Genomic DNA, 27,754 nt, shown 5'->3' on the forward strand with positions numbered 1-27,754 from the left:
ACTGCTGGCGGGTATGTTACTGGGTACCCTCTCTTTGGTGAGCACTTAGGCGTGAGCCGGTGGAAGATGAAAGCACTCCTGTCACCTACTATTCCACGTTTCTGTGTCTCTGTGTCCCTCTGAGAGCAACTCTGCACAGTGGGCAATGAGACATGTATGCAGATTCCCCTCTGGGGAATGGAAAGTAAACATGTATTCAATGAAATACTATATAATGGTTAAAATGAATGAACCAGATATGCTTGTTTCAACTTGACTATATCTCAAAAACATAATGATGCATAAAAAAATAAAACAAGTTCCAACAGGATATGGACTGAAGTACATCATTCACATAAAAATTTAAAATACCAAAACCAGTGGCATGCACTGTTTACTGATACATGGGAGGAAAACCATTGGGAAGGGAAGGGAAAGGGTTCAGTGGCCCTGGCCTTACCTCTACCCATAACTTTCCATTTTTAAAGAGCGCTCTGAGCTGACAGCATGCATTCTCCTGTTGTGTCTCAGGGCAGCTCCACCCCTGAGCCCCCTGGGGTCCCTTTAGGTGAACAAATATATTCTACTTCTTTCTCCCCTTTAGTTAGTTGCAGTTGGGGTTTTGTCACGTGTCACCAGGAGGCCTGCCTATACTTTCTTTCTTTTTTCATTTCCAGTTCTCACCACCTTGTAGGTACTCCATAAATACGTGTGTAAGTGAACCTGTCTAGGAAAGGGAGTCGCCAACTCTAGCTCTCCCATTCTTTTTGGGATCTCTCTCTCTCTCTCACGCTTAGAAAGAGCAGTTCTCCGGGGGACCGAAAGAGCAACATAGGGTAAACAAGTCACGTCCCACTCGGCCTCAGTTTCCTCCCAAACGCCGGGTCGGCCCCCTCCAGCCCCAGCTCTCTCAGATTCTCAGCATTCTGTCCTTTCAGGTCGAAAACAACACTCGGGCGTTTCACAAAAGCACCCAACCCCCTTGCTCCCCTGGAACCCGGACTGCACAGAGCTGGTCACATGAACTCCGGGCTTTCTTTGGTGTGACGGGTTTCTTAGATCCCTTTGTGAGCGCAGGTTTTGAAAGGGAACGACCCGGGTTCTGGGTTTGAGAGGAGCGGGGAGATCCGGCGGGAGGAAGGCTGTCGGAGCCAATCAAGCCGCCTCCAGACCCCACCACGTCGCCTCGGCCGCGCGCTGTTATTCCTCCTCCGCTCTCCCGCCTCCGGGTCTCGCCCTAGGGTGCCCGGGGAGGCGAGGACCCCAGGTGAGAGGCCGGGGGCCCCGGAGGGTGGGAGGCCCGAGCGGTTTGGCCCGGGCGGCACGACGGGCTGGCCCGGGGCTCAGGGCGTGTCCGTCGCCGCCTGGCTGCTCGCTCGACACTGTTCGCTCCTACCGGCTGTAGATGGAGCTGTCTGGGTTCCTGCAGCCTCCGACGAGCCTCGGAGTGTTTCTCTTTAAACGGCCTGAGAGGGACATGCCTCCCAGGATGCAGTTTGTATCAACATGGCAGCTGCTGTGCAGCTCCCCTGCTGAAGAGGCGCCGGGACGGCAGCGCAGCTCGCAGCCGGGGCCGGGGCCGGAGCCGGGGTCGCAGCCGCGGCCGCAGAGGGGCCGCGCGCGGGCCGGGGGCTGGTGCTGAGGGCCGGGGCCCAGCTCGCGGCCGGGGCGCAGCCCGCCGGGCCGCCCGCACCGCCGCGCGCCCCGCTCCGACGCCGCCGCCGGGCTCGGCCGCTCCGTCCCCGCCCGCCCCTCGCGCCCCGAGCAGGCCGGGCCCGACGGCCGCGAGAGCCCGGGCGGGGAAGGCCGGGCCGGGCCGGAGCCGCCTGCGGAGAGGCCGGGGGCCGGCCTGCGTGGGGCCGCGCGGCCGCGGCGGCGACTCCGGCCGGGGCCGGACAGCGCAGGGCCATGGCCGAGGCGGCCCCGGCTCCGGTGAGAGCGGCCCGCGCGCGCACGGACGCGCGGACTCGGGGCCCGGGGGACGGCCTGCGCGTCCCGGGCTCGGCGGCCCGGCCTGGGGTCTCGGTAAGGGACAGAAACGCCGCGACGTGGGGGCGTGGGGCCCGGAGGGCTCGCGCGCCCCTGCACGGGAGGGGGGGCTGCGGGCGGGGGAGCCGGGCCGGGGAGCGGGCGGCCGTCCGGGCGCGGCTGCGGGGACGCCCGGGGCCTGGCACGCACGCGGGCCCGGAGGCGGGCGCCCGGGCGGCGCGCCTCGCTCCCTGCGGAGCTGGCGCTGCGTCCGTCGGGGTTGCCGCCGCACGTTTTCCGCAGAGCTCGGCCCCGCCGAGACTCCCGCGGCCGGAGCGCGGCGCTGACGCGGCTCTCCCCATTTCGCAGAGCGGAGACACTGAGGCCCGGACACCTGGCGGCGACCGGCCCCGCCTGCCCCAAGGTCACGTAGCGAGTCATCCGTGGCACGGTGCCCGCGTCTCCAGAAATGCCTGCCCCCGGGCCGCGGGCCTGGACGGGGAGGGGGCGGCCTTGGCGGCGGCCTCCCCCGGGGCGGGGGCCGGGGCCGGCGCGCGGGGGACGCTGCCCGTCGGGGCGGAGATGGGGTGACAGCCGGGTGGGAGGCCGGGCAGCGCCCAGCCGAGCGTCTTGGCCGTGGGGAGCAGGTGACCCTCGGGCTCAGGCGCCTTGGCCTCCAGCCTCTGCGTCGGGGGAGGGGGGACTGCCGAACACTGGGTGTCTGGACGGATGGGATCTGGGGAGCGAGCTACTAAGGGCTTGGGGGCAGATGAGTCTCTTCAGACGCATCTTCAGAGAGAATGGGCCATTCTTAAAAACCAGTCTTAAAATCTCCCCGCAGACCTGCTCTTTGAGATGCAGTAGCCGTGCTGGGAGGAGGATTGCTGCATGGCAGGCAGTGCCTCTGAGCCTCAGTTTCCTGTTGTGTACAGGAAGGGGTCGGCATACATGGCTCTCTAAAGAGCTTCTCAGTTCGTAAAATAATAATAATGATGATGATGATAAATAACTCTTGGAAAAATAAAATAAGACGATTTTTAAATGCTTAGGTCTCCAGGGCCCTTGGATGGTATATAATTCTGGGTGAACCCCACTGGGTCAGTACAAGAAAATGGCACAGCTTGCTTTATCAGTCAGATAGGTATGATTATTAATTTTTCTGCTAATATAGCATGAGTGCTAGGGACCCCCTTCGCTTAGGATACATGTTATAGGGAGAGTGGGTTAAATCCTGTGAAATATGGATTAATGGAAGAATTATCTCGCTGCCTCCAACAGTTTGAGAATGCAAGCTTATTAATCTTACATCTTATATTTACAGCTCCATCTCTCTCTTTGGCCATTTCTTTCTGCTCGGGGTAAAATCAAGCCACAGGTTTACTGGGACTAACGAAATTACGGCAAGGGGCTTTTATTTGGGAGTGGTGGAGGGGATGTGCTCCTGGGCCCCCTCATCCCTCTCCAGTCCTCCAAATCCGGAAATGGATAGAGACAGTCTAATAATAGAAAGCAGAGAACTGGTATTTTCCTTTGAGCTCTGATGAGACTAGTTAGTAAAGATGTCTTGCTCTAATGGCTTTATTTACTGTCCTGAAGCTTTTCTTCATTGTTTCGGTTAAACCTCCATTACTCAGGGAGACTAACTTGGCCCCTGGGGATTTTTCCCTTCTTCCTACTAGTTATAGGCAAATACCCTAATCCCCCTCTGAGGACAGGGGCATAAAGGTGCCTATTGTGTTGCCTGATGCTCACTCGTAACTTTCTCTGTGTCTGAGGCTCCTATCCCAGAGGGACCGCCAGTCTTGCCCTCACCTGTAAAGAGTTGAGAGGTGGCTTAGTTGTTGACGGGCCTTCAGGTTCAGGGGTCTACAAAGCCCTTGAGAGTGTTTGCAGAATTTTGTGTATGTGCCCATGTGTGTTTTTTGAAGGGGAGAATCCATAGTTTTCATTAGCTTCTCAAAGGAGCCCCTGACCCCAGCATTAACTGGAAATGTCTATGGGCAGGGTCTTCACACAGGTCTTTGTTTAATCTCCAAGCTTCCACATTTTAGAGGTAAAAAGAATCAGAACATATACTGACCCACCGTCTCAGTTGACAGGTGAGGCCTGGAGGGGACCTGCCGGGCAGGCTGAAGCCCAGGCTCTGGATCCAGACCGCTGTGTGACCTTGGGCTGGTCACTTAGCCTCTCCAAGCCTCATCGCCTTCCTTTGTTAAGTGTAGAGAAGAATCTTCGTAGTCCCTGTTTCATAGGGCTTTGTGAAAATTAAAGGAGATAACCCTTAAAACACTTAACACAGTTCAAGGCACATAATAAGCACCAAATAATTGTTAGCTATCACATGACTAGTTAACCCTCACATCTGGTTAGCTGCAGAGCTGTTGCGTCATATTACCTCTATAACCTTTTGCCTGAAGAAGGTCTTATACCTTTAATCCTTGGCTTAAAAGTGTGATGCTGTCTCAGCTAAGCCACCCATGAGTGAATGAATAAACAAATAAAAGAAAGCACGCAGTGGAAGGTATACATAGGTTTAGATGAGTCTTTGATAAATGAACTAAAGGAACTTCATTATTTATGCTAATGATTTTTTTCGTAACCCAATCATTTATTCATTCAGTAGACACTTGTCAAGCACAGATATATTTCAGACTGGACACCAAGGATATGCTAATTTTCAAAGAAAAGGGGAATTTCAGTTACTTTAAAGATAAATTATATATGGCACACAGTAATTGGCCATTCAACAGATTTGTTGAAGGAAGATTATGAGGAAAGGGACAAATATTGATATAGAAGGACTTCTGTTCAGTTCCAATAAACATAGCAGTTGTCTGAAGAGATAAATACAGAGCTGGTCACTCAGAAGACGCTGGCTTCACCAAGCGTTCTCTCAACATGGACGAGGCAAGGTGGGGACCAGGGAGAGTATGAACAATTGAAATCCCCAAAGAAATCAGTCTTTATTGTGGTTCTAGTCCCCACCAGTCTTGACATGGGTCACAGAACTGGCTGACTTCAGCTCCGCTTCCAGTCCTTCTGGACCTCATTTCCTCTCATTCCCCACCTCACGACATGGGGACGACCCCTGATGGCCAGGGTACACCTACCAGGTGGACCATCTGCTTGAGGACCTTGGCTCCTGCAGGAGAGTCTGCCCACTCCTGTCTCAGCGTCTCTCTTCTCTCTCCGCATATCGCAGGAGCCAGTGCGGGATGCCCAGAAGCCCATTCAGCCTCTCCGGCAGGGGCTGAGTCCATAGAACATGTCTCAAAGGCAAACCTATGCTGTATCAACTCTTTGAGAAATGTTATTGATAAGTCAGCTATTCAGCTTGTATCCAAGCGTCTGGAAAACTTAAGATAATTGTGTGTCCTCGCTGTTGGACAAAGTGAGGGAAAGACCATGGGGTCCATGACTGCCTTTAATTACAAGTAGAGGCAGTGGGGCTGGATGTCAAGTTCACCTTCGTGGTAAGTCCATTAACAGAACACCCCACCTTGCTGGCAGTCTTAGGATAGCAACAGTATTGGCATTGGAAAATTCTGCTCTATTGTTTTTCAAAGTTTTCTTTTATTTAATGCTCAGTGCTCGAAGAACTCAGCAAAGTAGCAGATGTGTCATGTATCATTACCCTCACTGGACGGATGAGGACCCTGAGAATAGAGAAGTTGAATAACTGGGCCAGGGCAACCCAGGCAGCATTGGTGTAGACAGGACTGAGAGCCAAGTGTTCGAATTCAAAGCCAGTATCCTTTCTCTTCTCCCACACCACTACTCATGAGATGACACCTGTGAAATGTACCCTGTGGAAAGGAGATGGCTTAAAAAAGCAGAAGGTGGCGTTACCACCTTTTATTTGTTGTTAACAATAGTTTTACGTTGAATGTGTAGATCCATGCCAGGGTCTGAAGAGATTCAGGTCTGTGGAACACATCTCATTGCTACAAAAGCTGAATCCCTTTTAATGTAGGTGCTTATCTTTGGAATTTATTTGCCAGCTGGAGACTCTGGTCTTCAATCCTGTCCTTTTCTTTCTTTCCTGGAACACAGGTCCAGCAGCTGGACATGGAGACCCAGCGCTCATCACCTCTGTCATTCCCCAGTGTCCTGCAAGAAGAAACCCCACGTCAGGCCCCGGCCGGACTCCCTCAAGAAACTCTGTTCCAACCCCACGTTCTCCCCCCGAGAGAAATTCCTTCTTTGACTCCTGCTGTTCCCCGGCAAGGCTCCCTACCCCAGACTCCCAGTGTTCCCAAGCAAGAGACTTCTGGCCGAATGCCGCCTGTTCTCCAGAAGGGACCCTCACTCCTGTATCCGGCCGCTTCTGAGCAAGAGACTCATCTCCAGGGCCCCCTTACTTCCCAGGAAGAGACCCCGTACCCCGCCCCAGCTGCTGCTGAACAAGAGATCTCGCTTCTCTCCCACTCCAGCCACCATCAAGAAGCCCGACTCCACTCCCCTGAAGTTCCTGAGAAAGACCCCCTGACCCTTTCCCCTACAGCTCCTGAGACCGACATGGACTCCCTGCTCCAGAGCCCTGTTTCCCAAAAGGACGCCCCCTTCCAGATGTCTTCTGCGGCCCAGAAGGACACACCACTCCCGACGGCGGAGATCACCCGCTTGGCCGTGTGGGCTGCCGTCCAAGCGGTGGAGAGGAAACTGGAGGCCCAAGCCATGCGGCTCCTGACCCTGGAGGGCCGGACGGGGACAAATGAGAAGAAGATAGCCGACTGCGAGAAGACGGCCGTGGAGTTCGCAAACCACCTGGAGAGCAAATGGGTGGTGCTGGGCACCCTGCTGCAGGAGTACGGGCTGCTGCAGAGGCGGCTGGAGAACATGGAGAACCTGCTGAAGAACAGGAACTTCTGGATCCTACGGCTGCCCCCGGGCAGCAACGGAGAAGTCCCCAAGGTAACCTTATCCCAGCCGGGGCTTCCCGATGCGAGCCCAGAGCGGGAATGTATTTTAGGAATTTAATAGAAAAGAAAGGAAAAGCTGTGCTTGAGAAAGAAAACAACATGATGTTACCTAGTCACCCACTTCACATCCCCAGGAACAGGGCGCACTGAGACCGAACGATTCCTCCTGTTGGTAAAAGCATAAGTTGTAGATCAGAGAGACGTCCTGGTGATCAGGAGACGTCCTGGTGATCAGGAGCTGTCCGTTGAGAGGGACGTTCAGTCCATGATGTCTGAGGATGGAAGGCAAACTGGAGGCCCAGCGGTTGAGCTGTGGACGAGTATGAGTCAGTGGTTCCCCATAAGGGTGGGGGAGACCTCGGTGAGATGTTACAGGGCTCTGTCCTGCTCAGCATTTTTATCAGTTGTCTTATAAATCCTGTTAATGCCTGTAAAAGTGTGATTTCCAGAAATATCCTAAAAAACTAGAGAACACTTAGGTTTTAATATTATTTCCCAGAGGAAAGAACTTGAATATGGACTGGTTTTCTTTCTGTTTTGTGATCCTGTCCTTTTCCACAGCCTCATGTGATGTAAACACGTGGACATACTCTCTAGGCTAGCACTTTTCAGATTTTATTGTGTATGTACACGAGTCACCTGGGGCTCTTACTAAATGCCAAATCTGAATTAGTGGGTCCAGGTGGAACCTGAGAGTGTGCATTTCTAGCAAGTTCCTTGGGGGTGCCACTGCTGCTGGTCTGCAGACCACACTTTACAGCAGCAAGGATTGTCCTGTTCGAGAGAAAAAGGACCAGACAAGACGGGACTCTTAGCTGTAGGGCCAGGTTAGTGGCTGAAGCCTCCTGATTTCTAGAGAGGTCCTTAGTGAAAACCCAGAACTGAGCTCTGGGCCTTTCCCGCTCCAGTCCTAAGAAGAGGTGTTTGAGCCGGGCCCAGGGGGCCGGGGCCATCCACGGCCATCGGATCTGGCAGCTGGGGGCCTGTGATGGCCCTCTAGTTGTTCCGAGCTGAGCGTGTTGTGTGGTTTCAGGTCCCTGTCACATTCGATGACGTCGCTGTGCACTTCTCGGAGCAGGAGTGGGGCAACCTATCTGAGTGGCAGAAGGAGCTGTACAAGAACGTGATGCGGGGCAACTACGAGTCTCTGGTCTCCATGGGTAAGGAGAGGGCCTTGCTCGCGGCGGCTTCCTGGGCGCTAGCTTGGGGTCTGTTCAGAACCTTCAGGAGCTCTGAACTCCCCCAAACAATTTTAGAGAACACAGCAATTTAGAACAAACACCCTCGTAAACCCCCACACCAGGGCAGCGCAGATCAGCACGGCTGGTAAACAGAGTCGACACTCTGCAGAGAAGCCCCTGGGGCCAGGGGATAGACTTAGACATCAGTGGTCTCACCTTTATATTATTTTCCTTGTGGCCCGTATATATATGTAAATATAAAATATACGCATATATATATGTTAGTTTGTACAGCAAACTATTATTAAGCAGAAAGTAAGGTGCTTTATGGGAATCACGTTTAATCCTCAGACCTTTCCCAAGGGGGAGCTAGGACAGGTGTTGGCACTCCTGGTCCACCGTCCAGGTGGCTGAACACCTCCCGGACTGAGGGCTCATGTCCCCCAGGTTCTCGTCCCCACTGTGCAGAGATGAGGTGTGACCTGGGGATTCGATGCCTGTCCTAGGTCCACACCAGGAAGTCATAATTTCACTGACATCTCTCTTCCCCAAAGCCTGTGGATTCTTGTTGTCTTCATTAATAAGTGTATTTGAGGGTGAAAAGTTGGGAAAATGTGCTTTAATTTCATATGTATCCCTTTCTCTGATATGGGGAACTCTGTAGGCACAAAAAAAGTTAGAAAAACATTAAATGTGCTGTAGCAGAGAAACTTAGATTCTTGCTGCAATTGTTCATTTTATACATATATACCTCTCCGCAGGATGACTTTTTAAGTTAATTGTTTTCTTTTTAAAGTATACACATAAATACATACATTGTGAAAATTCAACAGTTTAGATTTGCATAACTATCCCCCTGGCAGTATTACCCAGCAAAGTAACCACCATAAACCCGTGGGCATATATTATCATTTTTGTGCACATGCGGTTTGTGGTTTGCACAGATGGGGTCGTTCACTTCTTTCACCTAGTGGCAGTGAGGGACGGCTTTCTGTGTCGGCATACGCAGGCCCGCCTGAGGGACAGGGCCGTGCTCCTGAGGCGCCATCAGGCTGCGACACCGAACACCTGATGAGCAGCCTCTTCAGGCAGCCTGACCGCGTCCTCTCACTGCTGCAGGATTGCCATCAGCATCTCTCTGTGTCTGTGCACTTACGGGAGTGGTTCAGTAGGGTGAGTTCCCGGAGGCAGGCTTGCGGAGGAAAGAGGGTCCACAGGTACAGTGTTGTGGCCTTGGCCCCGGGCCCTCCCGAGGGCAGCGTGTGTTTACGGAACAGGGTGAGTCAGTGCCGTTCTCCACCCCCTGACCCGACTGTAAAGGTTTGTCTTTTCTAGTGGGTGAAAAATGACACCTCATTATTGTCGTGTGTATTTCTTTGATGATGAGTGAACTTGTGCATCTTTTTATATTTTATTTGGCCATTTACATAGGTACTATAAATCATCCATTCATATCTTTGATTTTGTATTTTTTTACTGACTGTAGAGGCTCTTTATATATTTAATTATGGACATCAACTCTTTGCCTTGTATATTACAAATGTGTGTATGTGTCATACTATGTCCTCTACGTTTCTTCTTCTTTTAACCTTATTTCCCAAGAACATTACACTATTTTTTAATATAAGAGAACCTCAGTATTTTGTTTCATGGCTTCTAAATTTGCTCAGGATTAGTTTTTTAATTTATAAAGTCTCAAATATCTTCTGCCTTTGTCGTGAAGACCTGAGCAGGCATTGGCCACCTGTGAGCCATGGGAGCCACAGGTGACAGAGGGCCAGTTTCCATCAGTGGGCAGGGTCCCGCTGGTCCCGCATAGGAGGACACAGGTCACGGTTAGCACACACACTGTGGGCCCTGAGAAGGGCAGGAAACTTGGCCCTTCCTTTTGCAGCATTGCAGGCCTTGGGTAGGTCAACAGCTCCCAGGGTCACACCCACACAGGTGACACCTTTGTAGCATCCGGTGCGACCTCACCCCATAGTACATCTTCTTTTCTTTCTCCTGCCCAGACTATGCAATTTCCAAACCAGACCTCATGTCACAGATGGAGCGCGGGGAGAGGCCGGTCATGCAGGAGCAGGAGGACTCTGAGGAGGGTGAGACACCTGCAGATCCCAGTGCTGGTGAGTGGCTGCCGGGTGGCCGAGAGCTCTGCCTTCTAGACCGCTGAGCACTCAGGAGGCCCAGCGTGAGGGGCAGCAACCCACAGTAGACTCCGGAGGGGTGTATTAGAAGGCTGAGTGCAGGAAGGCGGCCTGCAGGTGCTGGGACCTGCTTGGGGCCTTCTCGATCACCAGTGGCCCTAGCAGCCCATACGTAGGAATGCCGTTGGTTCACTGTCTCGGGGAGTTTTTGATCTGGCCCAGCGTCACTTCACTCTTTGCAGGAAACAAAACTAGAACTGAAAGAAAGGCAATCATTAGTCAGGGATGCTGGTGCTCATGCAGCCTCAAGCTCCCCAGAGAAGGGCCACGCCCCTAGTCCTGCTGTGGGAGGACAGGGACAGACACAGGCGTTACCTGAAATGTCCCACAGCGTGCAGGGCAGTGTCTAGACAGGGCGGTGAGATGGGGACAGCAGAGAAGCACAAGCAGCATTGGCCGTGGACTCAGGTGCCAGCGTCAGGCTGCCTGCATTTGAATCCCGGCTTCTCTGCATCCTCGCTGTGTGGTTTTGGTTACTCGGCCTTTTGGAGGCCTGCTCTCCTCATCCTGTAAAATGACTGGAACTGACAGCTCGAGCCCCGAGTGCTGACTGGCAGGAAGCAGTGGCCCAGGAATCACCAGCTGCTGTCTGTCTGCGTGGGGCGCTGTCCCCCCGACTTGTAATGTGGGTGCTTTCAGGGTGCAGTTCATTTTGGCGCCCCTGCTTTGGAATTGCCTTTGAGCTTCCATCACTTTTCCTGAAGGTCTTCTGTGGAAGCAGATCCTTGTCCTTTGTAGCCAAACATCATTGGTGACCCTGTCTTTGGAAAAGGAAGATATTCTAGCGGGAGAACTTACTGACTCCGGGTCCTGTAAACCAGCTCCCGGGATGGGGTCCAGAATCATATGGAGTCATGTCGGCCTCGTGGAATGAGCCCGGAGGTGACTTGTGGAAGAGGCAGAACCTTGAGGGAAAAATAAGTCCTGGAGCGTTTCAGAGAAATCCTAAAGCATCATTACTGTCTAGAAATTAGCCGAGAGATTTAAGTGGATGGAAGAGGCTGATTCCGAATTCATTCTGGCAGAGAAAAAAGGATGGATTTAAAAGTAAATAAGCTGAGAATGCAGGTCAGGGATGAGGTGTGGCACATGGCAGAGTGGTCTCTTGTTTGGAGGAACATAAGTCTGTATGGGAGAAAGTTTGAGTGGCTGCATTGAAAAACAAGTGTCAGCAGGAACAGAGAGATTTGAGGTAGAAGAAATCAGAAAGAGGGCTTGGGAGGCAAAGAATGAGAATGGGGAGAGGTGGTTTGTGGTAGAATTCTAAAACCCACCTGATGTCCCCACGGGGCTTGTGGTCCAGGTGCTGCTCTTCTAGCATCTTCTTAGAAGCACCGGGACGGGACCACGGACCCCTTCCTCTGTCTGCTGTTCACACCCTCATCACAGGTGGGCCTCCCACGGAGTGGGGCCGGAATCGAGCAAACAACCCCAGCCGGCTGGGCCCGGGGTGGAGTTTGGTCTGGCCCGAGCACGTCCACGGCCGCAGCTCCTGTAGGCAGTGGTGGCCTCACAGAGGCTGCCTTGTGTGGCTCGAATGTGCCATTTGTCCCACTGACTGTCTCAGCCCCTTGGAGCCTGGCCGGAGGGAGGACAGGAGAGGACGTGGGGACCCCAGCCCCATAGGGCTGGCATTAAGCTCGCACCTCTGCGGGAAAGCAGAGGCCCTGGCCTCGGGGCAGCTGGGCTGTCCCGAGCGTGCAGTCATCAGAGCCCCAAACACGCCAGTGGTAACTTGTCAGCTCCATGTCCTCTCCCTTAGAAGGGTAGCCACAAAGCCAGCCCTGGGCGAGACCCAAAGGTGTGACACCAAGGGGGAAACGTCCAGAAAATTGAAAATTTGTATAGTTCCTAATACATGGAACATGACAATTTTATGAACTGGCTGAGTAAATACATTCAATAGACTATTGTTTATGGTTTGGATCCCTGAGAGCCAGGAGATCAGAAGATGATTCGGATATCGACCCTGCTCTCAAAACACTCCGGCCCGGGCTCCCATTCCTGGCCCCGTGAGGCTGAAGGGAGGCTGGGGAGACCAGGTGCTATTTCCTCCTAACGTCAGCAGAGTAAACAAACCAGGAGGCGGAGCTGAAGTCCAAGCTCTCATACATTGTACATGTTTCCATGTTTTTAAAAAGCAATTTGCTGTTTTCTGGTCTTAAAATATGTTTTAAATATTTTAAATGTGCATTTACGTAAACTAATAATTTTCTTTCTGAGTCGATAGCCTAGAACAGAATCCAAAATATGGATTAAGTTGTACAAATGTTACTTTACATTATGACAGACAGTTCTACAGCCATGAAAATCAGAAGTGAAGTTTTTACATTGTATTTTCACTTGTAGCTTTATTTTTAGTTCATCCAATATTTTTTTGTCCCAAGTACCATGGTGTTGTGAGTTGTTTTTGTTTTTTCTTTTTAATGGAGGTACTGGGGAGTGAACCCAGGACCTCGTGTATGCTAAGCACCTGCTCTACTGCTGAGCTATACCAACCACTGCTTCCAGATACTGTGTCAAGAGACTGATGTGAACAAACCAAACACCCCACATATGTAAAAACACAAGTCACCAGCTATGACAGTGCTGTGGGGACAGGCATCCGGGCCTCTGAGACACACAGTGGGGAAGACCTTACTGAGACTGGGCAATCAGCAGAGGCCTCACAGAGAAAGTGGGATTTTTCATGGAAGGACAAGGAAGTTCAGGTTGCTCGGAGGAGCCCCCATTAGAGGGAGGAAAGAATGGAAGGTCTGAGATTCCTTTCGTAGCTCAGGTAAGAGACCTGGCGTAGCCCAGGGAGAGAAGTGGATGTATGTGAGGTCTCTTTTGGCAGGAGGCTGGGAGGGACCTGGTAGCTGGTGGATGTTCAATACGGGGGGTCCGAGGCTGACTCCCAGGGCTGTGACAGAGAGAGGGTAGGTGGAGGACAGGGGGCCCGGAATGCGTTAGGTGTGAGATCCCCATGACATGTCAAGGAGGGGGCGTTGAAAAAGCAGCCAAGCAGAGGAGCCTGGAGCTCACAAGAGATCGGAGCTAGAGACAGGCGTTTGGGCCTTGGTAGCACAGACTGGACTCGTTTTCCGGATCTAGAGGGACAAAAGGAAAGCTGCCCTTGGCAGCCCTGACTTCTAGAGTGCATCTGGGGACTTAGAAGACATTGGTCTGAGTGGGGCCTGGGCGCTGGTTTGTTGTTGTTGTTTTTAAGCTTTTGAGATGATTCTTATGTGCAGCCAGGGTTGAAAACCACTGTTGTAGGATTTGGAAAAAGGAGGAACCAGAGGAATCAAAGGAAACAGGAGGAGTAGCCAGAAAGGTAGGAAGAGAAATGAGGATCGTGCATTGTTAGGTATTTCAGGAGAAGAGTGTTTCCAGAAGGAGGGAGTGCGGTTAACAGTGCCGAATTCCGCCGTGTGGTTTACGAAGGCAAAGACTGGAAAGTGTCCATTGGATTTGCAGATTGGCAACATCAGTGACCTTAACAAGAGAAATGGTGGTGGTGTGGTCGGGGAGGAAGCCTGTTAGAGTCTGGTGGGGAGTGGATGGGAGGGGAGGAAGTGGAGAAGGCTGTGAGTGGGCAGGAGAAATACCGGCAGGGTGGGGTGGGCAGTCTTGTTGCTGAAGATGGGGACTGCTGCAGCCTATTTGAAATGTAGGTAGGAATGATCAGGTTGATAGGGGAAGTGAATGATGCAGCCGTGGAAAATGTAAATACGATGGGCAGTCAACGGTGTTAACAAAAGACAGATAGGGAAACGACTGGATGGAAACATACCAAAATCATGTTTCTCTATGCTTTGTAGAATTTTCTGAAGTGAGCATATATTACTTCTTAATCAGTAAGAATAATTTTTTTAAAAACCAATGAAGAAAGACTCCAAGTTAAAGATGGCAGAGGAAGCATGTGTTTACTCCTACCTCCCGAAATCCTTCTAAAATAAGAGCCAAGGGACTTTTCAAAGGAATGGACAAGGAGACAAGGGCAGCTGAGTGTTGGAAGGCTGAGAGCAGATGGCTGGGTAACCACTGATTTAGAAAGCTGAATCCAAAATTGGTATTGGTGAGAGCTGAGAAGAAACCCAGTTTGAACTCCACCACCACCCCTACCCAAGGCTCAGGAACTAGCAGTACTGGAGCTTCCGGGTAAAAGGGGGTAAAGGTGAGGCTAAAAACAGCATCAGTCAAACATCTTTTAAAGGGGCTTTTAAACACTACCATTTCCCTCCATTGCCTCCCCAACCCTGGTAGATGAAGAAGGCTTATTCTCTGGAAAGTGTGAACAAAAGGCTCTCTGAACATGGACACCAGACACACTTGAGGGTGGGGTACCATGCTGAAAACAAGGAAATAAGTGAAGCTTGACATATAGATGTTGAGATCTCCAGCCTTCTTCCCTAATCTGGCTCCCAAAATGATCCAGGGTTAAACTCTCAGGGCACGATATTGGAAGTCTTATCTGGAGACTTTTGGGACCAGCCCAAGAGACTTCCCAGTGAAATGACCTAGCCACGTCATCCTACTGGGAAACCCAAGCCCTACCTGAATGCACCAAACTTTTAATTTTCTTTTGAGTATTCCACCTTTAAGTATATAAATGGACAGCCAGGAACCATGAGACACTTGGGAAAAGCCTCTAATACACAGAGACAAAGAGGGGGGGAAAAAGCAGAAAAAATTAAATTTCAAGGAAACAAAGACCATGCAGAGAAGGGAAAATGTATGTTTAAATACATATATATGTTTATACATTTAAAATATACATTTCCTAATATTCCTCAGAGACATAAAAGAAGTGAGTGCATCCATGACAAAAGTATAATTTTTTTTTTAAAAAAATAGAAAGGAACTCTTGGAAATTAAAAATAATATAAATTAAAAACTCAGGAGCAGTATTAGAAAATAAAGTTGAGCCCATCCCAGAAAACAGAGCAAAAAGACAAAAAAGAAAATCTGGGAAAGAATAAGAAAATTAAAAGATGAAAGTCCAATGTCCAGATAATAGGACTATCAGGAAAAAAGAATAGTAAAAACAGGGAGGAAGGAATTAGCAATGAAAGAATTCAAGAAAAATTCCCAGCACCTAGGAAAACAGTTTTCCAGATTAAAGAGCCCACCAACCGTCCAGAGCAACAGATAAAAGCAGACCCCACCTTAGATACATCAACAAGAAATTTCAGAGCAACTGAGGACCCAGGAGATCCGACAAACTTCTGGGAGAAAGAACAGGTTCATACTAAGGAACTTGAATTAGAATGTCTTTGGGCTTTTCAACAGTAGTGGAAGCTACCACACAATAGAGCTATGCCTTTAAAATTCTTTAAATTTTAAAATTGTACCCTATTTTCCAATATCCTAGAATTTGATGTCTAGCCAGACCAATCTAATTAAATGTTATGAGAGTGAAATCGAGACATTGAGATGTTCAAGGTCTGCCAGGGGCTCTTTCTCAAGCTGGGGCAGGTCCTTGGCCAAAGCGAGGAAGTACATCGAGAAAGAGGGGTCAGGAGCTCCAACACGAGAGAGGATCCCTGGGTTGTGGCCCAGGGGTTCCCCAAAAGACAACTGTGCATCTGGAAGCACCCAGTCCAGACTGGAGCACATCAGAGGTTCCAGAAAAATTTTCTCCAAGTATATGAAACAGAAATAGCCATTATGTTTGGATGTTTTGAGAGGAGGGTTATAGAGCCAGGGTCAAGGAGAGTTTGGAGCTGACTTGGTAATATTAGTAAGCAAAAAAGAACTTAACTCTAGGGAAAGCAGAAAGGTTTACAGACATAGAGAAATACTTAAGAGTTTACTACATGGTTCAATTTTAAAAACATTTACGTAATCCAGTCATGTAAACACCCAATATTAATCCAGTCAGGATTACAGACTGGAAGAATCAGGGATTTGGAAGAGATGTGGGTGGATGGAGAAGAGACAGTCCTCACCTCCGGCCCTTGGAAGTCAATAGATGATGCTTAAAATGGGAAAATCAAGGAGTAGCAGTGTCATTATGTTACGCAGAGTTATGAAGGTAAATGGCAAAAGAATCAGCTAGAAGAACTGCAAGTGATTGCCTCTGGGGAGCAGAAAATAAGGGGTTGGGGGTGGAGGAGAGCTTTTTAAAAATAAGTTTTGAAGAACTCTTCAGCCCTCTTGCCTGTGTGTCTAAATAAATTTTTAAGAAGATTTTTAAAATTAATAAACCAAACTTTAAAAAATGTAACAGAAAATGTAGCCATAAGAAGGTTGGAAAGCCAGTGCCAACCGTCATGTTTTTGCTTTGAGCTGGTAGAGAAAGTTAATGTGGCAACGCTGATTTTCACTTTCCAACGAAACTCTGAAGTTTCATCAACATAATTCAAAAAGAAAAAATGCAAAGAGAATGAAAGTCCCACATAATTCTCTCAAGAGTCAAAAGTTTATTCCATCCAGTTTATGTGCATATAGTAACACACACACACACACACACCCTTAATTATATAATACTTACTTTCTCATTGTCAAAATTTTTTCAAGCAATTAAGTACATTGTTTAACAATTTGCTTTTTCCAATAATATATCTTGGACATCTTTACATGCCAGAACATAGAAATCTCTTTTTTTAGATAGCAGGCTATAGTATTTTGTGTATTGATTTCATAATTTATTTAAATAAACTCCCATTGATGTACATTTAGACTGCTGACAAGTTTCAGTGCTTTAAGATTTTTTATAAATAAATCTTTGTGCACTTGTCGGAAACTTATTTAGAAGTAGTCAGAAGATACACCCATTTAAAAATTTAATGAATATTAGCAAATGCCCTTCAAAACAATTGTGCCAATTTATACACCCTCATCTGTCATGAGGCTGTTACCCCACACCCATGCCAATAGTAGGTATTATGTATCTTTTTATAATTTGCCCAAGTGATGGGTAAAAAGAATATTTTGATGTTTTCATGCAACCTTCCTAAGAGTGATGGTGAGCATATTTCCTGTTTTTATTGGTCCCCAGTATGTCTTATGAAAATTATCTTTTGCCCATTGTTCTTTTGGATTATTCATCTTTTTTATTATCGGTTTATAAAAGCTTTTTAAATATTAAGGCTATTAGCTCTTATCTGTATTATATATGCAGATATGTTTCCGAATTCATGGTTTACCTTTGTATGTGTTTGTGATACAGCTGTTTTAAATTTTCATGTGTTCAAATTTATCAATTTGAAGTTTTTATGAATTCAAAATTACCAGAAGTTTTCTTTATGATGGGTGGGTTTCATATCAAGTGTAGAAATACTGACTCGGCCTGTTTTTTTCAGGAAACATGATCACAGGCCTTGGACCTATGAGCTTCTCAAAAACCTATAAAAATATTTAAAAGCTGAAATAAAATACCTTTTGCTTCAGAAAACAAGAATTATAAAATGTAAATAATTAAATGTTTAAATGTCTACCAATATAACATTATATCAGCTTCATTAATTATTAAATTTAGTGTTCACAAACATTTAATACATTAGAAAACAATGTGTAGGGTAGATTTTTTTCCCATCTCAGAAGAGTTCTTATGAAGAACTATGATTATAGAGTTTAAAAAAACAATCACACATTGTTTCTTATCACCAAACAGTATCAAGGCAAAGCCACAAAAATTCTTTCCAAAAAAATTTGCACCAAAAGATTACAGTTGATATGTGTTGATATAGTTGATATTCAGTATGTTTGGTGTGACTAACCAGACAGCCTCCAGAAGGACTCTCTGGAGTCCCAGAGGGTCTAGGGGTAGCCTGTCCCTTAGGTCAAAGTTGCTTAAAAAAAGAAGGGGTCAGGGGAGAGGGAAGGAGAGAGAGAAGGAAAGAAAAAGAAAGGAAGGAAGGAAGAAAAGCTGTGCTTTTTTCTAATCCTAGTGTGACTTCATTATTTATGTCTAAAGTTTAGATTCACCAGTAGTTTATTTAGAAGTGAGATATTTTTTGGGTAGTTTTGGGTTTTTTTCCTTCTACTCAGGAAACCAGTTGTCTGCACTTCATTTACCTAAACCATTGCCACTGGTTTGAAATGCTATCTTTGGTCATAAACGATATTCCCCCAATGTATGTGTCTTTGATTAATTTTTGTAATGGGAGAACAAGTGACTGCTTATGCATGCAGTCTGATGGTCAGGACTCTCAAACGTTGTTTGGGGTGGAGAGACCTTTTTACTGGGAAACACTGGCTTCCCTGCTGTCTAGCAAATGGTAGAGAGGCACGAAAATGTGTAACTGCTGCACATTTTGAGGGAAACAGAACTAAAAGCCATAGAGAGGAGCAGCAGAGTGCCTGGGGTTTAGGGAAGAGCACCTCCCCGTGAGCGGAGAGCGTCCTGGGACGTTTTGGGGAGTGGGGTCTGGGAGGAGGGGCAGGGATGGGGAGGCAGTGCCCTGAGGGTACAGGAGCCTGTCCAGGAGGGCACAACACAGATGGCTTCCAGGGTTCAGTTTCCAAGTCTTAGTCCATCTGTTCTCCTTCGTAAAACGCATCGGGAGGCACATGGCGCACGAGGTCCCCGCAGCTCTGTCCTCATCTCCCGCATCTCCCACTACTGGAAAAAAGAACAGGCACCTCCAACACATCCTGCCTCATTACGGGCTGCTTCTCTGGTGTATGAAAGGCCCTCTGGGTCACGAAACAAAGAGCCGATCCAGAATGTTGGGGGACAGGACCAGAAGGCTCTGCGGCCTGGATGGTGAAGTCTTCTGGAAGTTAGATCGTTTGCAATAGTTAGCTTTCAACAAAATTGAAAGAGAACCTAATTAAGCTGTCAGCTAATAGGTCATTAAAAACAATTTTTGATGATATGTTAACCAGACGCTTTCGCAGCGTTATAATCAGAAATTCAAAGAATGGAGAGAGGATTCCATAACAAAGCTCCCACCAGCACATCTCCACATCTATGTAAATGAGCTTTCCCAATGCTTACAGTTACAAAAGTGAAAAAGAGGAATAGATTTTATTCTGAACTCTGTCTCGTTCAAGCAAGAAGAATATTCATTCCCAGATAAGCGAGGTAATTGGGGAAAAAAGTCCCCATCCATCCTGGTAAGTGGTGCATTTCCACCAGGTTTTTTGTTTCCTATCTAGAATGAATTGTTTTTCATTCCACAATAATCATAACTAAGGGTAACTTAAGCCAGCCAAAAAAGTAACACTTAGGGCCCTGTGGTTATTAGGAGTGAAAGCAAAATTAATCTTTCAATTTACATACACATTTCTGTGGCAGAGTGGTAGATGAGGTGATTGGTAAAAGGCATCTAAGCATAAAAATAAGTTCTATTAGGGTAAAATTCTGTGGGTAAAGTGGGAATGGAAATAGAAGTTCATGGTGAAAAGGAATGATACTAAAATTTCAAGAATCAAAGAAGAACTTGTTCGTGTATTTTTTAAGTGAATAATGGTGAGTTTAAAATCACTAGGGTTCTTAGATTCCATTGGCAACATTCAATGGCGATGGAAGAGTTTATTTTAAAATACCAATATTTGCAATACTCCAGAAATTACATCTTTTGCAGTTGTTGAAGCCTTTTCTGTATTTCTTCAAAAGGGGGCCAAGGTGTACATGGTTTTAAAAAAATTATTTTAGGGAGGAGGCAAGCAAAATACCTTCAGGAGTTTCTGAAGTCAGGGAAGATGTTTTTCTGATGCCAGAGTCATAGTCGAGGATCTAGTACAGAGCCAAGAAGAAAGGGGCCCAACCTACGGAGCCAAATTCCAGGGAGAGACACAGGCAGGACAGGGCGGGGCGAAGGAAGCAAACAGAGGACGCAGGAGGGAGGAGGCAAGAGGAGGGACCCTGGGGAGGAAGGGGGGGCAGGATGATGACGTCGACTAGAGCAGGAGGAAGTCCTGGATGTAAGTGTGGATGACACTGTCTTTTTTGTGAGACAGAATAGGATGAGGACATCTTTGGAGACTCAGCTCTGAGGGAGAGTAGGCGCGGTCTGCATGGAAGGCCATGGGGCATGCAGCCTGGGGACATTCGGGCTGCTTAAATGCTGTCCCCTCTCCAAGGGTTGGGAATCGATTAATTGACTGATCAGAGAGGAATTAAAGGATTGCCATGCGTCAGAAAGAACGCAGTTTTAGGCCAGATGGAATCACTTGCTAGCATGACTGGTCTGTCTGCTTTCCCGGCGACGTGGTCCACTTGAGTTTGGGTGTGAGGAGTGGACCTGGCAAAAGAACCGTGAGGAGGCTTTCAAAGGCAGGCACGGCCCCTCTGTCCACTGGGTTCCTGGTTCCTTTTTTCCACCGCACCTATCACCTTCCAACATGTCATATAATTTATTAATTATGTTTATTGCCTCATGTAAGATGTAGGAGGGTGGGAGCTCTGTCTTGTAACAGATGCGTCCCACGCCGGTAGAACACCACGTGACAATGTAGTTGATGCTCCATAAATAGCCACTGAGTAAACATTCAAAGGATAAATGATGATGTTTACGCATTATACATTTATGATTTCCTTAAAGTGATTTTCAACCTGTCAGGGGGTTAATGCTGTCACAGCTCTCCCCATAGGCAAGAAAATAAAGTTGAACCCTTACCTCACACTACACACGAGTGAAAAATCAATTTCAGGTGGAGTAAAGAGCTAAATGTAAATGATAAAAAACTGGGAATAAAACCTAGGAGACCAGAGAGGAGACCCTCTTAACTAAGACAGAAAACCCAGAAGCCATAAAAAGAAAAAAAAAAGAAAGGGGCATATTGACAAGATGAAAACTTTAAGAAAGTTATATGACAAAAGGTAACATGAAGTCAAAGACAAATGATAGATTTGGGGGGAATATTTGAAATGCCAGTAAGAGGAAGTGGGTTATCTTTAATACAGGAATCAAGGGACTTTTACCAATTGAGAACAGAATACGGTTCACACAGTCAACTCTAAAAGGCCAATAAATAAAAGAAATGATATTCAGACCATGCTGGTCAAGGAAGTGGAATTAAAGTTTCAGAAAGTTACCACTGTATACCCATCTGACTGAGGAAAATTTAAAAGAGCAGTGATGTCTGTTGCCGGCAGGGATGTGCGGGGAAGACTGTTCTCACGCAGGGCTGGCAGAAACGTGAACTGTCACAGCCTTGTCGAAAAGCCGCCTGATGACATCTATCAGAACTAAAAATACTTAAAATTTTTGACCCTGCGGTCCCACTCCTGGGACTCTCGTAAAAAATAAAAGCACGATTTTATGACTAAAGATACAAATAAACCAATGTTTATTGCAGTGCTGTTCATCATGGCAAAGGACTGGGAGCAAAAAATGAATGTTCTTGTCAATGAACTGGGTGAACACGTTGCTGTATTATCCTCACTGTGGAATGCATGTAGCTTTTAAAAAGAACGCATTAGCCTATAGAAATTGGTGGGAAGGCATTTCTACAAGATATTTCTCTTGAGAAAAGGAACATAGAGGACTATGTATAAGGCAGTTTTATTTTTTTTAAACCCATAATGACCAGAAAATAAAAATGTAAATGTGAACGTGCTGTGATAGCTCACTGCAGAAGCGCAGAGGAGAGGGCGGGTTCAGCTACCTGACTTACCTGGGAAAGGCATATCTGTCAAGTGGGGGGTAAGGAGAAGAGGAAGCAGATTAAAAGAAAAATGTGTGCCATAACCCCATTTGTGTCAAATGATGCCTATGTGTACTAACGACATTTGAAACTAACCCACAGATCTATAGGCAAGTTTTTAAAAAATGTATCAAGACCATTTTTTTACATTAACATGTAATCGGATGCTGTATAACTAAAAACAACCCCCACAGCCCCTACTGTGCAGTATAGGTGCTTGGAAATGTGGACAAGGAGGTGGCTGGGGGCGGAGGGGGGTCTGGTCTGTGGATGTAAGACACCTGGGTTGGGAGGTGTTGGAAGGATGTGCGAGGTGAGGAGATGGTTGAGAGAGAAACGGTGGGCTTTGTCTAGCCTGACCTGGCAAAGGGAATTAGGATCTCTTTTTAAGAGAAAACCTGACGATATTATTTTAAAATTGTAGGGGGCATGGAAACAAACCAAATCTATTTTAACTTGATTCCAGTTTATATTAATATGCAGGGCTACAAAATGTCCAGAAAAGTCTATGTCTACCCACTGCCAACTCAGGATATTTCTTCAGGTTCTCTAAAATAAGAATTTTTGAAATGGGGTTCTGGGATGAGTATAGCTCAGTGGTGGAGCATGCACTTAGTATGAGCGAGGTCCTGGTTTCCATCCCTAGTACCTTCATTAAAAAAAAAAAAGGATTTCCAAAATATGAATTCTAGGGCTGCAAAACTCTGGGCAGGTGGAATGAACATGTTCTGGATTATCCCCCCTGCCCCCAGCACACGACGGGATCGTGATCAAGATCGAGGTGCAGACCAACGACGAGGGCTCAGAGAGTCTGGAGACGCCGGAGCCCCTGATGGGACAGGTGGAGGAGCACGGCTTCCAGGACTCGGAGCTGGGCGACCCGTGCGCAGAGCAGCCAGACCTGGACATGCAGGAGCAGGAGAACACGCTGGAGGAGTCCACGGAGGGCTCCAGCGAGTTCAGCGAGCTCAAGCAGATGCTGGTGCAGCAGAGGAGCTGCGCGGGTGAGTCGGGGCAGCTGGTGCCCTTCGGCCCGCGGTGGGGGAGGGAGCCCTGGCCGTGGGAGCGCCGTGGTCTCCTCCAGAGAGGTAGTTTGACACAGGGGCCAACAGGTGTGGCAGAACCCCATATGGCCTTAGGGACAGGTTCCCTGCCTGGGGATTTAGAATAATCCGACTCCGGGCAAGGAAAGAAGGTATTACAGCCAAAGACCAAGTCAGACGAGGACCTGAAAGGGTGGCGGAGATCATCTCTCCAGCCCCTCCCTCTACGGGCAGAGAAGGTCAGAGAAATTGCCAAGGTCACTCAATAGTGGCAACGCTGTTACATCTGTCTCCTGACATATCCCTGACCACTCCCAGGTCACACTAGACGCCTCAACTGACTTGATTTCTACCTTTGATCACATGTCTTTTCAAATGACCGAGACTGTGCAGTCTTTTTCTGGTAGAATCTAGGCACCTTGTTTGTTTAATCATAAAACCTCAGGGTCACCATTCTGCACACTCTTGCTCCTTGCAAACAGGAGGACGGTGAGGAAGTGGGCTCACAGTGGCCAGGACATCTTTTGTGGTCAGTATTCTGATGCTGAACTGTCCTTGCAGGTCTGAGGAAAGCCCTAATTAGTCATCCTGGTGTATTTTTTAAATACACTATTAGACTTAGCTACTCTTTTATTCAAGATTTTACAACTCTGTTCATAAATGAAATGAACCTGAACTTTTCTTGAATCATCGCTAAGATTCTACTAGACTTATCAAATGGACTGGGAAGCTTTTGCTTTTTCCTATATCCTGAAAATAATGTAAAAGAGGGGAATTATGTGTGCTCCTTGAAAATTTGGTAGAACTCCCTTGGGTTTTGGATTTTGTCTGGATGTTTTATTTATGTGCAAAAGAGTCACTAGCCATCATATCAATTAACATATTACTTATATTTAGAAATGTATCCACATCCATTTTATTTTGGTTTTTCAAAGTATTATTTTGATGATTTTAAAATTTTTTTCATTTTATTCCTTTGCAATTTGCCTTTTGCACTTCAAATAATAAAAATAGCATGGACACTGGTCACGTCACAGACATGGTCAAAAGGTGGGGATCTAACTCCTTATTTTTAAATAATTGCATGACATTTGAGAAATCTTGCTAATATATCGTGTTGTTTTTCATTAGAGAATAGTGAGAGAGACAAGGCAAATTGTGAGTATCTGCTGCACTGGAGCTTCCTAACAGCAATTCCAGATCGCCCTTTGAGTGTTCTCATTAACTCCAGTAGTACCATTTAGTAATATTCTAAGGTTCTTTGTGGGATTCTGAGACTTGAATTTTAGGGCCAACATTTTCATTCTTACTTCGTTGAGGAAAGACACCTTTGAGACTCAAGGAGAGTTTAAATCTTCCAAGGCCTATATTTCCTCCTCTGCCTTTCATCAATAACCCTATTTTCAGGATAAACACCAGGGCAACGAGTTACCAGCCTCTGAAGCTGCTTCTTCCTTCCTGATCTTTTAAGCATCATGTTCCAGGGACGTTCTGGGTCACTTCCTGCTGAGAATCCTGACGCTACTGAAGCAGTATTGTCTTATGATGAGAGTCCTGAGCTGGGACTTAGCACACCTGTGTTCTAATTTTAACACTGCCATTTACTGGGTTCAGAGGAGTAGCTGAAAGCACTATGGCCTTGCGGTCACTAACAAACTTACAAGACTGTGGCCAGGTTACGAACGCTGCCAGCTTCAGTTTCCCTGTCAGTTGAGAGGACAAACTAGCTGGTCCCTAAATTGAAAGTTGCAAAAAAGTCTGACTTTATTTACTTTATTTGGAAACAACACTTGATGCCTCCAAGCTTGGCTGCCCCATGTCTGTGAAATGGGGATAATCTTGACTCATCCTATAATGATATTGTGAATATGAGAGAAAAAAAGTCCTCATTTGTCTGCTTTTAAGAATTCCGCAAATGCAGACTAGTATTGCTCTTCTATGTCACAGGCGGACTCAAAAATGAGTGACTCTCATGTCACACAAAGTCAGTGACTAAAGAGCTCCCCAATTAAGTGTTTAAGGAGCGCCAAGTAAGTACAAGGCATTTGAGAAAGTGCATTTGAGAAAATCCAAACAGGTGTTGGAGGCCTCTCTTTTCTCTAGGACTTAGATTCTCAAGGGGCTCTAGAACAGCTCACATCCTAGGTTCTAAAGGGCCAGGCTAGAGGGCGGAGGGCCTGGGAGGAGGAGGACATCCTCAGTTGGAGTGTTCATGGAACACTAATGTGTGGGGCACTGCACACCAGAGTTTGTGGGAAAGGGGAAACCCTCGACCCTGGCTTCAGGGCTGGTAGAGTCTGTACAGGTGAGTCATCCACCTGTGCAGGTGAGGTGCTGTGTGAGAAGGTGGGGTTCCTAAGTCCTGGGGAGGCACATCAGCTGGTGCTGTGGGCTCAGGAGGGGTTGGGGGAATGCAGTTTCGGTTGGTCAAGGAAGGTTTCAGGGAGAACATGGGACTGGAGCTGGGTGTTAATTGATGGGCAGGATTTGGAGACACAGAGGAGGGGAAATTTGCCAGAGAAGGGTCAGTAAAGGCACCTGAGGAGAAATCGCCAGGTGAGTTCAGGAAAGGAGACCAGTGAGGAGGCTGAGCAGAGTTGAGGGAGAGGAGACCACAGAGAAGAGGTTGAGAACTTGATCAGGCAGTAGAAACCCAACTCTCAAGCAGCTTAAATAAAAAAGGGGTGTTTATTGGCTTGAATAATTGGTATGTCCGCGAGTATGGCAGCCTCAGGCCCTTGGGTCCGGGTGCCTCCCAGGAGGGTTGTGTGTGCGGGTTTCCTTCTTTTCTGTTGATTCCTGCGCCCATAGCCCGGGGAGACCGGCACACGCAGTGCCAGCTTCCCAACCCCAACGAAGCCATCATCCCAGCCTCCTCCGCATAAAATTCCAAGAGAGGTCTCCGACTGGCCCACTTTAGGTCGGAGCCCATTCCTGAACCTACCCCCGGGGCCAGCCCGGGTTCCCTGGGCCAGCCTGGGTTCCCTGGGCCGCAGCGAGTGGAAAGAAGCATTTTCCCGAAAGAGGGAATTGGGGCCGACAATAAATGCACAGTGCTGGTCAGGGGGAAGCGGCGCTTACCTAGGTGCAGGTGAGGGCCCCAGGCAGCAGCTAACGTCGTCTTTGTCTCTCTCTCTCCCTGTCCCTGGAGCAGAGGGGATCGTGATCAAAACAGAGGAGCAGGAGGACGAGGAGGAAGAAGAGGAGGAGGACGAGCTGCCGCAGCACTTGCAGTCCCTCGGGCAGCTGTCCGGGAGGTACGAGGCCAGTATGTACCAGACCCCGCTGCCAGGGGAGCTGTCCCCCGAGGGCGAGGAGAGCCCCCCGCCCCTGCAGCTGGGCAACCCGGCAGTGAAGAGGCTGGCTCCCCCGGCCCACGGGGAGCGGCACCTGGGCGAGAACCGGGGCGGGGGCAGCCAGCAGCAGCGGAACCGGCGCGGGGAGCGGCCCTTCACCTGCATGGAGTGCGGCAAGAGCTTCCGGCTGAAGATCAACCTCATCATCCACCAGCGCAACCACATCAAGGAGGGGCCCTACGAGTGCGCCGAGTGCGAGATCAGCTTCCGGCACAAGCAGCAGCTCACGCTGCACCAGCGCATCCACCGCGTCCGCGGCGGCTACACGTCGCCCGAGCGCGGGTCCGGCTTCGCCCCCAAGCACGCGCTCAAGCCGCGCCCCAAGTCGCCCAGCTCGGGCAGTGGTGGCGGCGGCCCCAAGCCCTACAAGTGCCCCGAGTGCGACAGCAGCTTCAGCCACAAGTCGAGCCTGACCAAGCACCAGATCACGCACACGGGCGAGCGGCCCTACACGTGCCCCGAGTGCAAGAAGAGCTTCCGCCTGCACATCAGCCTGGTCATCCACCAGCGCGTGCACGCCGGCAAGCACGAGGTCTCCTTCATCTGCAGCCTGTGCGGCAAGAGCTTCAGCCGCCCGTCGCACCTGCTGCGCCACCAGCGGACTCACACGGGCGAGCGGCCCTTCAAGTGCCCCGAGTGCGAGAAGAGCTTCAGCGAGAAGTCCAAGCTCACCAACCACTGCCGCGTGCACTCGCGTGAGCGGCCGCACGCCTGCCCCGAGTGCGGCAAGAGCTTCATCCGCAAGCACCACCTGCTGGAGCATCGGCGCATCCACACGGGCGAGCGGCCCTACCACTGCGCTGAGTGCGGCAAGCGCTTCACGCAGAAGCATCACCTGCTGGAGCACCAGCGCGCGCACACGGGCGAGCGGCCCTACCCCTGCACGCACTGCGCTAAGTGCTTCCGCTACAAGCAGTCGCTCAAGTACCACCTGCGGACCCACACGGGCGAGTGAGCGCGGCCCAGCCCACCCCGGGGTGCCCCGAGCCCCCTGCTGTGAGCCCCCCCTCCCTTCATCCCTCCTCCCCAGGACACGTGGGGTAGTGAGACCGGGTCGCTGGCTGCCGTGTCCACCCGGGGCCCCAGGGAGGGGAGAGCGCGGACCTGGGGAACCCCTTCGGGCTGTTAATTTCGTTGACAATAAAATGGATGAAACCAATCAGCACGGGGGGAGTGATTTGGCTGCCGGCCACTCGGAGGAGCGGGGCAGGGCCACTTAGTTGGGGATAGAACTTTATAATTACATTTTGGATACTGTGGTTCTATTTGATAATAATAGAGTAATTTTTAAAAGACGAGCGTTTCCTGTTTGCCGTTTTTGTTTGGTTTTGAAGGGGAGGGATTGAGAAGATGGCCGAGGGACATGTGCCTAGTGTCAGTTGACAGGTTCCGTTGAGTCCTCTTTCTGTGCTCATTCCGTGTTGGCGGTGAAGGGGCACAGATGCCACCAGATTGTAAAGTCGAAGAGGAGAGACGGGACTGACAAGCTTCAGATTGAAGTGAGTCTAAGAG

The 27,754-nt window shown here is 48.8% G+C and overlaps 1 protein-coding gene across 2 annotated transcripts; it reads left to right on the top strand.

Moving 5' to 3' along the window:
• Positions 1–1,101: 1,101 nt before the first annotated feature.
• On the top strand, positions 1,102–27,537 carry ZNF777 (zinc finger protein 777). Of its 2 annotated transcripts, none has more exons than XM_010954844.3 (6): positions 1,102–1,246; positions 6,001–6,861; positions 7,903–8,029; positions 10,063–10,176; positions 22,596–22,847; positions 26,041–27,537. In XM_010954844.3, exons 2-6 carry the CDS (start codon positions 6,016–6,018, stop codon positions 27,195–27,197), a joined length of 2,496 nt encoding a protein of 831 aa, XP_010953146.3. In that variant the 5' UTR covers positions 1,102–1,246; positions 6,001–6,015; the 3' UTR covers positions 27,198–27,537. The 2 variants fall into 2 exon arrangements, with proteins under 2 accessions (XP_010953146.3, XP_074222932.1); XM_074366831.1 differs by lacking the exon at positions 1,102–1,246 and adding an exon at positions 1,547–2,004.
• Positions 27,538–27,754: the final 217 nt, after the last annotated feature.

This window comes from Camelus bactrianus, chromosome 7, assembly GCF_048773025.1.
Source record: "Camelus bactrianus isolate YW-2024 breed Bactrian camel chromosome 7, ASM4877302v1, whole genome shotgun sequence".
Lineage (NCBI taxonomy): Eukaryota > Metazoa > Chordata > Mammalia > Artiodactyla > Camelidae > Camelus > Camelus bactrianus.